Here is a 15842-nt window from a genome sequence, read left to right as displayed (position 1 = left end):
AGTACAAGAAAAATTTAAGGAATAAAGAGGGGCATTATTAATAAGTTCAGTTCTCGAAGGAAACATAACAATCTTTAACATTTATGCACCTAGCAACAGAGGTCAAAGTGCATGAGGCAAAACTGACAGACTGCAAGAAGAAATAGACAAATATACTATTATAAGTGGAGTATAGTTGATAGATCTAGCAAACAGAAAGCCAGTGAGGATATAGTTGAACTGAATAACACTATCAATCAACATGATCGAATTGACATTTATAGATGACTACTTAACCCAGCAACAGCAGAATACATATTCTTCTCAAGTTCACATGGAATATTCACCAAGATAGATCACATTCTGGGCCATAAAACACACCTCAGAAAACTTTAAAAAAGTAAAAATTATACAAAGACTGCTCTTAGACCACAATGGAATTAAACTGGAAATTAACAACAGAAATATAGCTAGGAATTTCCTAAATATTTAGAGACTAAACAGACTTCTAAATAACACATAGGTCAATGAAGTCTCTAGAGTATTTTAAAAATATTTGAACAAAATGAAAATGGTAATACAACTTATCAAATTTTGTAACATATAGCAAAAATAGCACTTAGAGGGCAATTTATAGCATTGACTGCGTATATTAGAAAAGAAGGAAGATCTAGGCTTCCACCTTAGGATAATAGAGACAGAAGAACAATTTAAGCCTAAAGCAAGAAGAAGAAAAGAAATTATAAAATGAGAGCAGAAATCAATGAAGTTGAAAACAAGGAATCAGTAGAAAATATCAATAAACCAGTAGCCAGGCTAACTAATGGGGAAAAAAGAGAAGACACAAATTACAAATATCAGAAATGAAAGAAGGGTGATCACTACTGATCCCGTAGATATTAAAAGGACAATAAACTTAGGTGAAGTGGGTCAATTTCTTCAAAGACATAAACTACCAAAATTCACACAAGAAAAAATAGATAATCTGAATAAGCCTATATCTATTAAAGAAATTGAGTTACCAAAGCCAGATAAGGATGCTTGCTACAGGAAAAGAAAATTACAGACCAATATCTCTGATGAACATAGATGTAAAAATTCTCAACAGAATAATAGCAAATTGAATTCAACAGCACATAAAATGGATTATGCACTGATATAAAATGGGATTTATCCCTGTGATGCAAAGGTGGTTCAACATATACAAATTAATAAATATACCACATTAAACAAAATGAAGGAGAAATTCATATGGTCATCTCAATTGATGCCAAAAAAGCATTTGACAAAGTTCAACATCCTTTCATGATAAAAATTTTCAAAAAGTTTGTTATAGAAGGGAGGTACTTAAACCTAATAAAGGCCATGTATAGGAACCCTACAGCTAACATGATATTCAATGGCGAAAAGTTGAAAGCTTTTCCTCTAAGATTGGGAACAAGAGAAGTGTGCCCACTCTCATCACTTCTATTCAACATAGTACTGGAATTCCAAGCCAGAGCACTTAGGCAAGAGAGAGAAATAAAAGGCATCCTAAAAGGAAAGGAAGGAGTTAAATTGTCTCTGTTTGCAGATGACATTATTTTGCATATAGAAAACCCTAAAGACTTCACCAAAAACTGTTAGAACTAATAAACAAATACAGTAAAGTTGCAGGATACAAAATCAACATACAAAAATCAATTTTGTTTCTATATGCTAATAATTATCTGAAAAAGAAAGAAAAATTTTCATTTACAATAGCATCAAAAATAATAATAAAAAAAAATATCATGGGATCTCATTTATATGTGGAATCTTAAAAAGTTGAACTCATATAAACAGAGAAGAGAATGGTTGCCAGGGGCTGGGGAGTGAAGGAAATAGGAAAACGTTGGTCAAAGGGTACAAACTTTCAGTTATAAGATGATTAAGTTCTGGGGATCTAGTGTACAGAATGGTATATAGTTAATAATACTGTTTTGTATACTTGAAATTTGCTGAGTAGGTCTTAAATTAAAAAAAAAAAAAAAGAAAGAAATCAAACCAATAATTAATAACCTTCCAAATATGAAAGTGCCAGGATCAAATGGTTTCATTAGTGAATTCTACCAAACATTTAATGAAGTTGTACCAATTCTCTATGATCTCTTCCAGAAAATAGAAGCAGAAGGAACATTTCCTGACTCATTCTATGAGGCCAGCATTACCCTATTATTACCAAAACCAGATAAAGACATTTACAGTTTCCAAAAAAAAAAAAAAAAAAAGGAAAACTATAGACCAATACCTCTTCTGAACATAAATGCAAAACTCCTCAAGAGAATATTAGGAAATCAAATGCAACAATGTGTAGGATGAATTATACACCACAACCAAGTGAGATTTGTTCCAGGTATGCAAGTCTGGTTCAACATTTGAAAATTAATATAATCCATCACATCAAGAGGCCAAAGAAAAAAAATCATATGGTCATGTCAGTGGATGTAGAAAACATATTTGACAAAATATAACACTCATTTATATAAAAACTCTCAGGAACTAGGAATAGAGAGGAACTTCCTCAACCTGGTGAAGAACAGCTATGAAAAACCTATAGCTAACATCATGCTTAATGGTGAGAAACTGAATGCTTTCCCCCTAAGATAAGGAATAAGGCAAGGATGTCCCCTGTCATCACTTCTAGTCAGTATCGTACTGGAATTTCTATTTTTATAGCTAGTGCAATAAGACAAGAAAAGGAATTTAGAGATATACAGATTGGAAAGGAAGAAATAAAGCCATCTTTGTTTGCAAATGAAATGATTGTCTATTTGGGAAATCTCAAAGAATCCACAACAACAAAAAAAAGTCTTAAATTAATAAAGCAATTATAGCAATATTGCAGGATATAAGGTAAATATGCAAGTGTCAATTACTTTCCTATTTAGCAGTAATGAAAAATTGGAATTTAAAATTAAACACTTTACATTAGAAGCAGGGTATATTTTGGAAGGTAAGTAAATACTGATTACTTAGCAGTGAAAGATTTTAAGAGCAATAGTGAAATGAAACAATATACAGATTGTATTGCCTTGATTAAAGACATCTATTTCAACAACCATCATATTGAAATGTGACTGAAAGTGAATAAGATGTATAGTAGATACTGGCTGTGCTGTGCAGTATTTTTAGTTACATCTTTATTGTTTTAAGTCATTTCTTAAAACTAGGAATACTATAGTGTTTCCTTTGTCAGGAAATGTTTTTATGTCTGCTTAGAATGTGCTCTTGCTATCTTGTGTTTGGAAAACAGAGGTGTTAAAAGAATTCATGCTAAACTTCCAAAAGCTGCCAGCTGTCTTGGCCTGTTATCTGAGCTCTGGCAAGAGAAGAGATAAGTCAAAGACAAAGGGATCTAGGAAGTAGTGGAAATGTGAAGGATAATTCCTCTTTTGTTGTGTTCAAACCTCTTAATGGTGAGTAGCTAGCATGTCTTATTACTACATTCTTAACCTTGGTCAGAAAGGCCATCCATGGTAGAGAGAAACTATATATTAAATTACATAATTAGAGCAACATCCAACTGTCACAGTGAGCTGTCAGAAGTCATGCTAAAGACAAAAGCAAACATTTGAACAGAACGTGAATAGCAACTCTAAAATTTGAAAATAGACTCAAAGGATCACCTTAGATCAAGGATTCTCAAACTTTGGCATGCATAAGAATCACCTGGAGGATTTATTAAAACACAGACTGCCACCCTCGAGTTACTGATTCAGTAGATCTGGGGTGAGATCTGAGAATTTGTATTTCTGACAAGTTCCCAGGTAGTGCTGATGCTGCTGGTCCTGGGACCACATTGTCAGAACCACTGCTTTAGATCTTCACCAGTAAACGCTGATGAGGAAAACCAGTAGAAACTATCTGTTGTGTGTCTGAATTTCTAGGAAGTGTCTTTAACTCTTGTTTTAAATTGATATCTTATTATTTATAACTTTGAGTACGCTTATTGCTGTTTGGGCTGCTTGTGTATTGTTAATAACTTAGTAATTAGAGCCTGGGTTCTTTGCTACATAATGAGAACAGTGCCATCTAGAGGCTTTAGTCCTGAGGGCCACCATAGAACCAGAGGAAGCTGTGGTTTCTTGAGGGGGTGGAAGGACAATTCGTTATCAAGGATTGACAACCTGCTAGGTTATTATGTGTGGTGCTACAGGGACATATATACAAAAAGAGATAGAAATGCTAATCTTTACCTTTTAGATTAGTAACTGTCCATCTGTGTTCTAAGTAGCCCACAAGTTCTGTGAAGGCTGAGAGGGGCTCAGGGCCTCACCAACCCCGCCCCCATTCAACCATAACAGCTCTGCTTTCATGTTTCACACATTGGCAGTTATATTTGCAAATAAGTAGATTTGCTTTGGATAGGAAGGACAGATATAATTTTTGCTTTGGATGGGCAGGACAGATATAGTTTTTACCACCCAAGATTATTGTCCTAAGGTACAGGTTTTCTAATATGCAAAATATTTTGTGAAAAATATGTAATCGTTGAGACAAAGGACATAAGTTATAACCACTCATCAAATATTGAAGGTATGTTTTGCTTCCTATCAGCACATGTTAAAATTATCGATAGTTGGAAATAATATTCTAGTTGTAACATTATCACAATCACAAATTGAATATAATTGGGAGAATAGATGTTTACCAGTGTCAGAAGGAGTTGATTAAAGAAAAAATGTGTCAAAAGAAAATTTGAGGAATTAGAAGTATAAACTGTTTTCTGACTTTTATTTACGATATAGAGTCACCTTACGTGATGGAAATTCATTATCAACTCTTTCAAGTCATTTGTTGAAAAAATATGAAATTGAAGCCAGAGATCATACGATCATACTGGCTTAGCTTGATGAAGTTTTTTCTTTTTCTTTCTTTTTTTTTTTTTTTTTTTGGTGGCTGGCCCGTATGGCCCTGTGACCTTGGTGTTATAAGGTTGTTCTCCAACCAACTGAGCTAACTGGCCAGTCCCTCATACTGGTTTGTTTAGCTTTAGCAGATAAAAAGTTTACCTAAAAAAATTACACAGTCTTGCAATTAATGACGATTTGAGGCCATGCTTCAAACCACTCCCACTGCAATCCTCTAAACAGAAAGAGAGAGAGAAAAACCAGTAGAGCTTTCTCTCTTGCCTGGACCCAGAATGACAGAGGAACATGGAGGTAAGATGGAATGACTGGATGAAACCAAGGCCAGGATATTAGTCAATCAAGTCTCAGGGCTCATAGCCACTGGAAATGAAAGCAAATAAATCTCTAGGTCATTAAGAAAACCAAAGGGCAGAGCAAGGGAAGAAGTTAGGAATCAAGCAAATTGTTAGAATCCCAGGGCAACGGAAGGACTAGGGAGAGTCAGCATGGCAGTTAATGTCCTATAACACAGACCATATCGGACTGCTCCTCTCTTTGCAATCCCTAGATATCCTCTCGCTGCTCACAGAGTGGAGTCCACAGTCCTTGGTGTGATGTTCATCATCCTACTTGATTAGTTGCAACCTTCCTTTCTAACCTTAATTGTTCCACCCCTTCCTAGAACCACAAATAACCACAGGACTCATGACTGTTTCCAAAGTAACACCTCACAGTTTTATGCCTTTTGCTTTTGTTGTTTGCTAAGTGTATAACATTATGTTGTCCTTGATGAATCTCTCTCTCATGTTTCCCATATTTCTCCAGTTGAAGTCCTTAGCAGATCATTGGTTTTGGTCAAATGGAAGACATAATTTGATGACTCTGGTTTTCACCATCTGTTTGGAGAAGAATTAAGATTTATTTTATAAGACACGTGCTTGGGGTTTTCAGCATTTTTAATTTTTTTTTAAGTAAGATAGCAGTTTTAAATGGAATGCCTATCTACCATCCCCTCACCATGTTGCATACTTTAAAAGATAACTGAGTTGCACCAATGTTTAGATAGAGGGAGCTTACAGAATACTTAGGAAGCTAGGGACAGATGAAGCCTAAACTGTGAGAATGTGTTTTCACATCAGCTTGTTAAACTCGGGGCACAGTTATAAAAGGAAGGCCTTTGGATTGGTGATTTAAATAAACATAAAGAATTAGGGACACAGTTCTCTTCCAACTGCTTCACTGATATTTAGCGTGAAACCAGCCAATGTCCTCTGGGGCTTGTGTATTCCATGTGGGTAATAAAGAAGCGAACAGTGGTTTTCCCTATGAAATAGATGTAAGATATCTAGGAAAAGCATGTCAAAGCATTCTTATTTTTTTAAGAATTTTTTTTATTTTGAGAAATTATTAAAATCATGGAAAAGTACATACAATTAATATTACCATCCAAGATTCTGTTACTCACAATTGACAGTTAGCACTGCCATAATTACTACAATATTTTTTGTTAACATAATAAATGAAATAAAACAATACAGAAAAAGTAACATCTTTTTTGTGTCCCATCTCTAGTTCTGCTATCATGAATATTGAGTAAATACTTCATGTCCCTTTTCATATCTTTAGTTATATATTTGTAAATGAACAACATATGATATTGTCTTGTGTGCTTTTAAAAATTTACCTGAGGAATAAACTGCTCAAAGCATTTTTTAAAATGTACTTTACAAAGTACTATTTTTAACCTTTTAATATCTACATGCAGGTTCTTTAATTAAAGTTATTAGTAAGAAATAGTTTTGGAATAATGATGGGGGACAGGATGGAAGATTTTAGTAGTTGAGAAAATTCTGATGTGAGATGGAGAGTTACTGTCTGTGGACTCAGTCCTAGCAAAAGGCTCATGTAAGCATTAACCTCTAGTTTTGTCAGTTCTGTGGTCGTAGATGACTTGTAAATATTGTTCGTGTGAAAATATATAGGTAAAATTTTATAATCAATGTTTATCTAGGTATACATATAACTGTATATATAGTTAAAATTATATAATTACATTTAGACTTATGTTTGCATTCAAATATGTAGTTAAATTTATATATTATGGTTATGTGCATGCAGTGAGGAATATTATCTAGTTATTTATCTTGGATAACTTTGAGAAGGGTACTAATACTTTCTATGAATCCAAAGAGTTATTATCTTTCTATCATGATCCAATGAAACCCTGTTCTTTTCAAGCAAATGTTTGAGATGCTTACTTCAGCATTTTATAATTGTGTTTTTATTTATGTCTGTTTCCTCTTACTAGACTGTGATCTCCTTGAAGACAAGATAGTTTATATCTATATTTTCAATATTACAAGGGCCAATTAGTCACTGTTTTCTGTCACAGTAGTCAATTTAGTTCACATAAAATGGAAGAAAATAATAGTTATCAGATTTATCTATGTCCTGAGGCTATAAGGGATGCATAATATTTTGATCCAAAATTTACAAAAATTTTAATAACTGAAGCAATGAGTTTGAACAATTTACTTTGAAAAGTAAGTGTGAAGTACTGATATTAGTTAATTCCTCTACAAACTACTTAGGAACAGGTTATATGTACCTTTTGAAGTGAACTCTAGGTTGATAGGTGAACTGTGAAGTGAATTCCAGTAGAGATGGGTCTAAAAAATAGGTTCAGGTTCTAAGAAGGAACTGTCAGTATCATATTCAGGACCGTTTATTGATAACGATATGGTGAATTGGATTACCATCTCTCAATTCAGGCAGTTCTCTCTTCAGAAATAGATTATGTTTCAAATGTGCTCAGTTTATTGTAACTTGAAGTATATTTTCCCTTTAAAAAGAATGGTGTAAATAATTTCTGCATTATCATTTTTCTGATTTTGATAGAAATGAATGTAATTTTTTACTGCATTTTATGGAAAGTTAATGATTACTAGCATTTTTCCAGAATATCTTAAAATAATAATAGGAATGAAAGTATATAGTCAAGTATAGAGTTAATTCATTTTTACTGAAAGATAACGTCCAGATAGCACATTTTAAATTTTCTAACATTGACTATTTATAGGAAGTACTTTCCCCATTAATCTCATTACTTAAGCAAACACTAACAGGTAGTGTGTTTATCTTGAAAATCCACTGAGTGGTTCCCAGAGGTAAAGCCAGATCTACTTCTGAAATATTCATCTGAATACTTATCTGAATTATAATGTTCATTAAATTTCATCTGAAATGTAATGTTTTAGGAACTTATTTCTGGTGTCAGTGAAGTTTTAAAATGTTTATTGCATTTAGTTCAATTTTTTTCTTTGCTCTAACCATGTAAATGTTCTTGGTATACAAGGGGTCTTCAAAAAGTTAATGGAAAAATTCACATTATCTTTTCATTCCATTTCTCCACGAACTTTTTGAAATACCCATGTATGTTTGGGGGAGGATTTAAATGACAGGAATTGAAATGATAGCAATAATAGCTTTCCTTTATTAAACAGTTTATTCCAGACACTTAAACAACAGCCCTAGGAGGCCAGCATTATTATCTTTATTTTATGTATGAGGAGACTGAAGCCTAGGTTGAAGGATTTGCCCAAGTCACACAGTTAGGAAGGTACTAAGCTGGGATTTAGACCCAGATTGATCTTGTCTCCATTGCCCCTGATCTTTGTACTATACCGTGCTATCCCAATGAAAGGAAGGCTTAACTTTTTTTAATTGAAGCATATTGATTATACACATTTGTGGAGTACAGAGATGAATATCAGTACATATATACAATATGTTATGATCAAATCATGGTAATTAGCACATTCATCATTATAAAACTTAGTCATTTCCTTGTGATGAGGACATTCAGTCTTCTCTCTTCAAGCCATTTAATAACGTGCAGTAAATTATTATTAATTATAGATGCCTAGCTTGACTATACACCCATAGAACTTATTTTTTCTATCTAGGTGTTTTATGTTCAGTAACCAACGTCTCACTATCCCTCCCCCATCCCCCATTCCTGCCTCTAGTAACCACAGGTGTGCTCTCTCCTGTGTATTTTGCAAAAGAGCTCAGTTTGCAAATATTATAAGATTTTTGTTGCTGAATATCAGAGAATCATATGATCACTTTTGGGTACAGTGATTAGTGAAGATATACTGAGAGTAGCTGAGTATAAACTATTCAAACCTAAATATAATATCCAACAAATAAAATGTCTGTTTGGAGCCATTAGGAGCCCTACTAAAGTCAGATTTCTAGATTCTGTCTCTTCCCAATTCTTTTTTATGCTGAACTTCCTTGTTGAATGGAGAATGAATTATAGGCTGGCCTGGGAAGAAGGGTTAGGGCAGAACATGTCTTACCTGGAGGTTAGTAGGACCACAAAAATAGGGAAGTGAGGTTTGTTGATTCAGTAAAAAGCTTTGCAATAACTGTATGCAAGACTTTGGTGAAGAGAGATAAGCAAGATATATATTGTAAACTAGGAGTGAATTAGAAGTAGTATGGTGTGATAAACAGGATGTTGTGGAAACTGAAGAAAGGCTACCTTACTCCCCACATATTGAATCATACAGAAAGGCTCCTCAGTGGAGATAACACCTGTTGCAAGTTTGGAGGATGAATAGGACTTCAGACTAACAAGAGGATATGATGAATACTGAAGGAAAAAAAGACAATGTTCAGACAATACTGAAGAGCAGTCCTTCATAATGAGATTTGAATGAGCCATACTGATTATAGTTTGCATCAATATCTTGCAAGAGTAATAAGAGCAAGAAATTTAGTATTCCAGTGATTCAAATTTAGGAAGCAATTGACTACCTTGTGATATTTTGAAATATTACACCCTGTCATTGGGGTTGTGTATATGTTCATAGGGAAAACCTATTGAAGTTTTCTGTACACATGGAATATTAGAGCTGACAGCATCCTCAGAGAGCATCTAGTTAGCTCATGTTTCACTCAGCAATCATATTTACTGTGTCTTAGTCACAGAGGACACAGAGATGAAAAGAGGGACCTTGCTTGCAAGGAACTCATGGCCTAAGAGAGGAAATAAACACATAAACAGACATTATACAAGAATGATAAAGTGCTATAATAAAAGATTCGAGTACTGTTTAAGCACAGAGGAGGGCTCATTCATTTATTTTAAGGATTATCTAGGTAAAGTTTTAATTAGATCTTGAAGAATCCAGAAAACAACAGTTCATTTGTGAAAGGAAGGAAGGATATTTCAGGTCAGGACTATGCTGGTTAAAAGGAACAGTTTTACAACATTTCTAATTAAGTTTTTCAATCTGAATTCTTTGAGCAAAGATTATCTAAAATAATGAAGCAGCATCATGGACTTGCTTAGCTGTCTATTAATAATGTAAGTTAATTTAAAACAGTGGTTCTCAGTGTGTGGTCCTGGGACCAGTTCATCAATATCACTGGGAAAATTAGAAATGCAAGTCCTTGGGCCTCAACTGAGACCTACTGAAATCAGAAACTCTGGTGATGGGTCCCAGAAATCTGTTTTAACAAGCCATTCAGGGGATTCTGATACATGCTAAAGTTTGAGAACTACTGACCTAAGCTAACAGTAGTTCATGGAATGAATAGTTTGAAGTTCATGTGCTTTGAGAACAAAGAAACCTGGATTTGAATCTTGCCTCTCCCACTGAATAGGTCTGTGACTGTCAGTCTATTACCTAAAGTCTATGAAGCATTGAGATTTTTGCCTGTAAAACAAAGATGATAATAACTTCCTTCCCAGTATCATTGTGAGGGTTAATCGACATAATTTGAGTGCCTAATAATGTAACCATCGCACTGTGTAGGCTTTTGATAAATGGTAAGTACTACTATCATTATCATTATTTTTAAGATGTTTTTCCAATGAAGTGATTACGTTCACTTATTGAACTAAACAGTGTTCATATTTTTATTTTTAGATCAAAATGCTCAAGAAATTAAAGACATTTATGGACTGTGTGGTCAAATAGAACACAAACTGGCTTTCCTGAGAACTCATGTGCCAAAGGAAATGAAGCTTGTGCTCATCGGCCATTCAATAGGTTGCTATATTTCTCTTCAAATGTTGAAGCGTGCCCCTGAGCTCCCAGTAAGTATACCTTAAGAGGTGACAGTGAGTGCTTGAATATGCACATGCACAAACTTTCAACTTTCCTTTGCTCTTTTTTCTTTTGATTAATTGATAAATAGAACAGAGAGTGGAATACTTGGTAGATGCCTTTATCCTTATCTCCATATTACTGTGGGCCTTTGTGAGTATATGTTTATGAAATTCTCATAATGTTCTAAATAATAATGCTAAGGGAGATAGGAATTTTCCAAATGAATGTCTTTGAATCTAGGGTTTTCTGGAGTTCTTATATTACATATAACTTGCTGTCTTTAATAAAGGAATATTTAAGAGCAGTCACCAGCTAAGACCTAGACAAGTATCTGTCTTTATTTTTGCAAATGTTCATGTGTTTGTTCCATTCAGGAAGAATAAAATTTATCATCATCATCGTTGATAGACAAACATTTGTCTGTGGAACACTAAATCTTTATTTAGTCACAAGTCGTAAGTCTGGATCTTTATGTGTTCTATAACTTGGCAGCCTTTTTGAGAAATTCATTCATTCGCAAACACTTATTGGTTGTCACTATGTGCCAGATATTAAGTATGACACCGGAGACACAAAGACCTATTTAAAGTGCCCAGGAAAACAGATGAACTACAAGTGACTTAAAACAAAAACTTGTACTTTCCTAACATATACCGTTGCAATGGCCTGTTGAATGATGCAGTTCACAAGATAATTTATTCCTTCATTCAACAAACATATTAAGGATTTGCCATGTGTCAGGCACTGTGTTATGCTTTGAGGACATCCCAGTGAATAAGACAGTCTTTGAGGTAAGACAGCCTAGAGTCTAACAGAGGAGAAAGACTATAGTTGTGATAACTGCTGTCATGTATAAGAACAAGGTGTGTGGGAGCGTGAGGAGATCTGTTTAACCTAGTAATCTGAAGGCAAGATGGGAAGTGACTCCTTCACGGCTTCTTTCTGCCCTAGGGTGTTCACTTGATAAAATATCTCCAGTGGGTCTTGGAGCTCACTAGGAATTTGCTCCTTTTCCTGCCAGCTTAACATGCTTACTTCTTATGCATAATTGCCCTCCCTGGCTATGTTTTTTAACACCAAGTGGAGGTTTTTCATTTTCTCTTATTGGGTATGAGAAAATGTAGTTTTCATTTCTAAGTGTGAATTCAGTACATTCAAGATTGCACTCCATACACCATGTTATTGCTTCTACTCTTGTTGGTTTTTTTCCCTATATAAGACTTCTTAATCAGAAAGCAGGCTTATATTTTTGCTTTTAGCATTTTGTGTGGGTTCTAATCTTTTTTATGCCTTTGGAATCTCTACTAGAACTATGTTATGTGGTTACATCTTTACAGTGTCCAGCCTTGTCTTTTAGTGGTTCTACTTACACAGTTGCTGCTTTAGAACCATTACACCTAGGTTCAGGTACTGGCTGTCATTTTGTTCAGTGTGATCTCGGACAACTTAGTGAGTTGTTTTTCCAATGAAGTGATTACTTTCACTTACTGAATTAAACAGTGTTCATATTTTTATTTTTAGATCCAAATGCTCAAGAAATTAAGTAAATTTATGCACTGTGTGTTCAAATAGAACACAAACTGGCTTTCTTGAGAATTCATGTGCCAAAGGAAGTGGAGCTTTTGCTCATTGACCATTCAGTAGGATGATGAGCACAAGAAATTTTGAATATAGTTATATTCAAAAATATAAACCTCAGTTTCCTCATCTGTAAAATGGGATAATAATATGTTCTCCAAAGATTTTTGTGAGGAATTATGTAAAGTATTAAAAATGATACCTGGAATTTAAAAGTTTCATATAAGTATAAGCTATTATTATTAATATGGAAATGATAGTAGAATCTTTGGCTCAGTCATTAGCTTAACCACTGTATTAGTTATCTACTGCTGTATATAAGATTGCCCCATAACTTAGCAGTATAGGGTGATACACATTTATTCTCTCACAGTTTCTGGTCAGAAATCTGGCCACAGCTTAGCCTGGGTCCTATTGTTCAGGGTCTCTCATAAGACTGTCATCAAGGGGTCTTCCAGGGCTGCGGTTTCATCTGAAGATGTGACTTGAGAAGGATCTGCTTCCAAATTTGCTCACCTGATTCCTGGCAGGATTCAATTTCTTGAGAGTTGTTGGACTGAGGGCCTTTGTTCATCTCTGGAAGTTGAGTGGAGGCCACCCTCAGTTCCATAACATGCTGGCCTCCCTCGCTTGCTTCATTAGAGCAAGCCTGGGAGAAGAGCCAGAGAGAGAGTCTGCGGGCAAGATGGAAGTCACAGGCTGTAATCTAATTACAGAAGTGACATCCCATCACTTTGCTGTATTCTTTTTGTTAGAAGCAAGTTACTAGATCCAGCCTGTACTCAGGGGTAAAGAATTACACAAGGGCATGAATACTAGGAGATGAGGGTCACTGAGAGCCATGTCAGAAGCTGCCTACCCCACCACTCTAAAGTTAGGATTTCACTTGTCTGGTGTACAATCAAGTATGTGGATATAAGGATATGTATATATAAATTAAAATAATGAATTTATTTTCTAGTGTAGACAGTTACTTGGTCCTGTCAAAATGTAGTATACTGTGTGATATGAAATATAATTTTTGGTTATTAATTTTGCAGGTGTTTTAAAAGCTTTAAAAACATTTAAAAAATTACTTCCATATTTGAAATAATAGCATTACTATTCTATAAATATAGGGAAGAAAATATTCATTTCTGAGTTTTTCACTGTCTATTAACTTTTTCACATATATGTCCTTTTGGTTTTTATTTGTTTGTTTGCCCCAAATCCATTCTGCATATAATGTATGGCTTCTCTAGTGTTTTTGAGAAAACAGTTGTTCGACACATTAATGTTTGTTAGGAAAGAAGTACAATGCATCTTAAGATTAATGTATCTTCTCCTAGCTTCTTCAGCTTCTTACCTTCCTGATTAGTGCCCTTCTTTCAGGTGTTCTTGTCCTTACAGGAACAGTGGTAAAAAGGGGGAAAAAAAGATAAAACATGAGTTTAACCTAGTCTGTTTGTGAAAACATAACTCTTACTGTGATTATTGAGTTTTCAGAGACATGTGAAACTGTGCTTTTATCCTCTCAAAAAGGGTGTATTCTAGAAAATAATGTGTGCAATAAATTGTCCATAAAGGAGCAGTGAACATCTGTATGAGTTTATTAGTCAAAAGTTTATCTGGTTTCAATTAACTACATTGTTGAAATCCCCCCCACCCCCCATTAAATACCTGGGCCAGATAATATTGGTGGTGTGATCCCTGCTGAAGTGCTGAAAGTTTAGTGTCTCTGGGCTACTCTAAGACAACACAGTGCCTGTATGTCTGAAGTTAGCATGATATGCTCCATTTAAGATGCATTTGACAATCAAGTAAGTTTGTGTAAGCCAGTGTTGCAATCCCTGATCGTTTTGCCAAAAATAAGTTAGCTGTTATGTTTTATAACATATGAAGTGTGATAATAAGAAACTTGTGTTTCCATCTCTGCTGTTATTCTTACCAGAATATTTGACTCCCATAACATTTTGAGGACATATGTGTAGTTTAGTAGCTGGCTTATTTGGCTTTATTTTGGTTCAATTCTTCACAATATTTTTGTAGCTAATCATAGACAACTATGGTCTTAAGTAATTTTAAGAGGCTTATTGCATGTATCAGATATATTGTCTGACCTATATTTTATTATATTGAAAAAAAAATGCCTCTTCTAAAAATCTGGTATTTAAATTTTTTTACTTGTTTTTTTAAGCAAGTTTGACACATACAACTATAGAAATTCTTCAGATATTTTAACAGAATTTAAAAAGAAGCTTGAGAAAATAGGTAATTGGAAGACTATTAAATAGTAGCTGTTATGACTTATAATAATAAATGCAATTGTTTTTAGACCCATAGGATCTTAGGACTGAGATGGGCTTTAGAGACAATCTAGTCCCATCTTTCATTTTATAGGTGAGAAGTGAGAGAAAGTACCTCGCCAGGATTCAGCCTTGGCTTTTTCTGAATTCTGGGGTAAGGTACACTTATGTTAGCTGTGGGTATAGAGAGAGTCCAAGAAGGTATCTGATGGCTCTTTCAAACTTTGAATGGTATCATATCCAAAGAGCCTACAGATATTACTGTACGCCCCAATAGTATGCATGACTAGATTCATGTGACTCATTATGTTATAGCTTAAGGAGAAGGAGACCTTGTGAATACTCTAGCAATTGGTGGGGGGCAGGTGACATGGAAACCAAAAAGTAGTCTAATCACCACTATCTAGTATCTTCTTTCTTTAATCATCAATCCTCTGTATGCTAAAAATGTGCCATCTGATTCTTACCTGGGCTCTCTCTGCACTGACTCGTAGGGTGAACATCAAGTAATTTAACTTTGATTTTCTTCTTAGAATTTATATAGCATTTAATGATAACACTTCCTCCCCTTCCACAGATATTAGATCCATCACAGACAATTTTTTATACTATTTGGCCTTTCTTGGGGAAAATGCACAATAACAGAAAGATTCCTTTGTCTGTCTGGTTGGCAAAAGTATCCTCTCTAAGTGAAATTTCCAGATTACTTAAACTTACTCCTTTAAGCACAAACTATTTTATCCAATTAGATGACAATTTGTCTAAATGTATTATTTGTATGCCTTCTTCAACAATGCATATTGATTATAGAGGAATTTTTTCTTAGTGATTCAAGGGCAGTGATGTTAACAGTATCATTTTGATAGTGTTATGCTAGAATATAATGTAGTCAAAGGAATTTTGTCTATGTCCTGAAATTTCTTGTGATAGTGCTTTTTTCTTTTCTTTTCTTTCCTTTTCTTTTGATGTCTCCTGTCTCTCTATTTTATAGTTTTTCTATCTTC

The 15842-nt window shown here is 34.4% G+C and overlaps 1 protein-coding gene across 1 annotated transcript in view; it reads left to right on the top strand.

The window, feature by feature from the left end:
• The window catches only part of LDAH (lipid droplet associated hydrolase), a 120249-nt gene that overhangs the window by 31433 nt on the left and 72974 nt on the right, over positions 1-15842 (top strand). The window contains exon 4 of the mRNA XM_063078711.1: positions 10793-10962. Within this exon, the coding sequence (XP_062934781.1) occupies positions 10793-10962 (170 nt within the window). The remainder of the gene's footprint in view (positions 1-10792; positions 10963-15842) is intronic.

The sequence above is a fragment of the Cynocephalus volans genome, chromosome 14, assembly GCF_027409185.1.
Source record: "Cynocephalus volans isolate mCynVol1 chromosome 14, mCynVol1.pri, whole genome shotgun sequence".
In the NCBI taxonomy this organism is placed as follows: Eukaryota; Metazoa; Chordata; class Mammalia; order Dermoptera; family Cynocephalidae; genus Cynocephalus; species Cynocephalus volans.
This window is presented reverse-complemented; position numbering and strand designations above follow the sequence as displayed.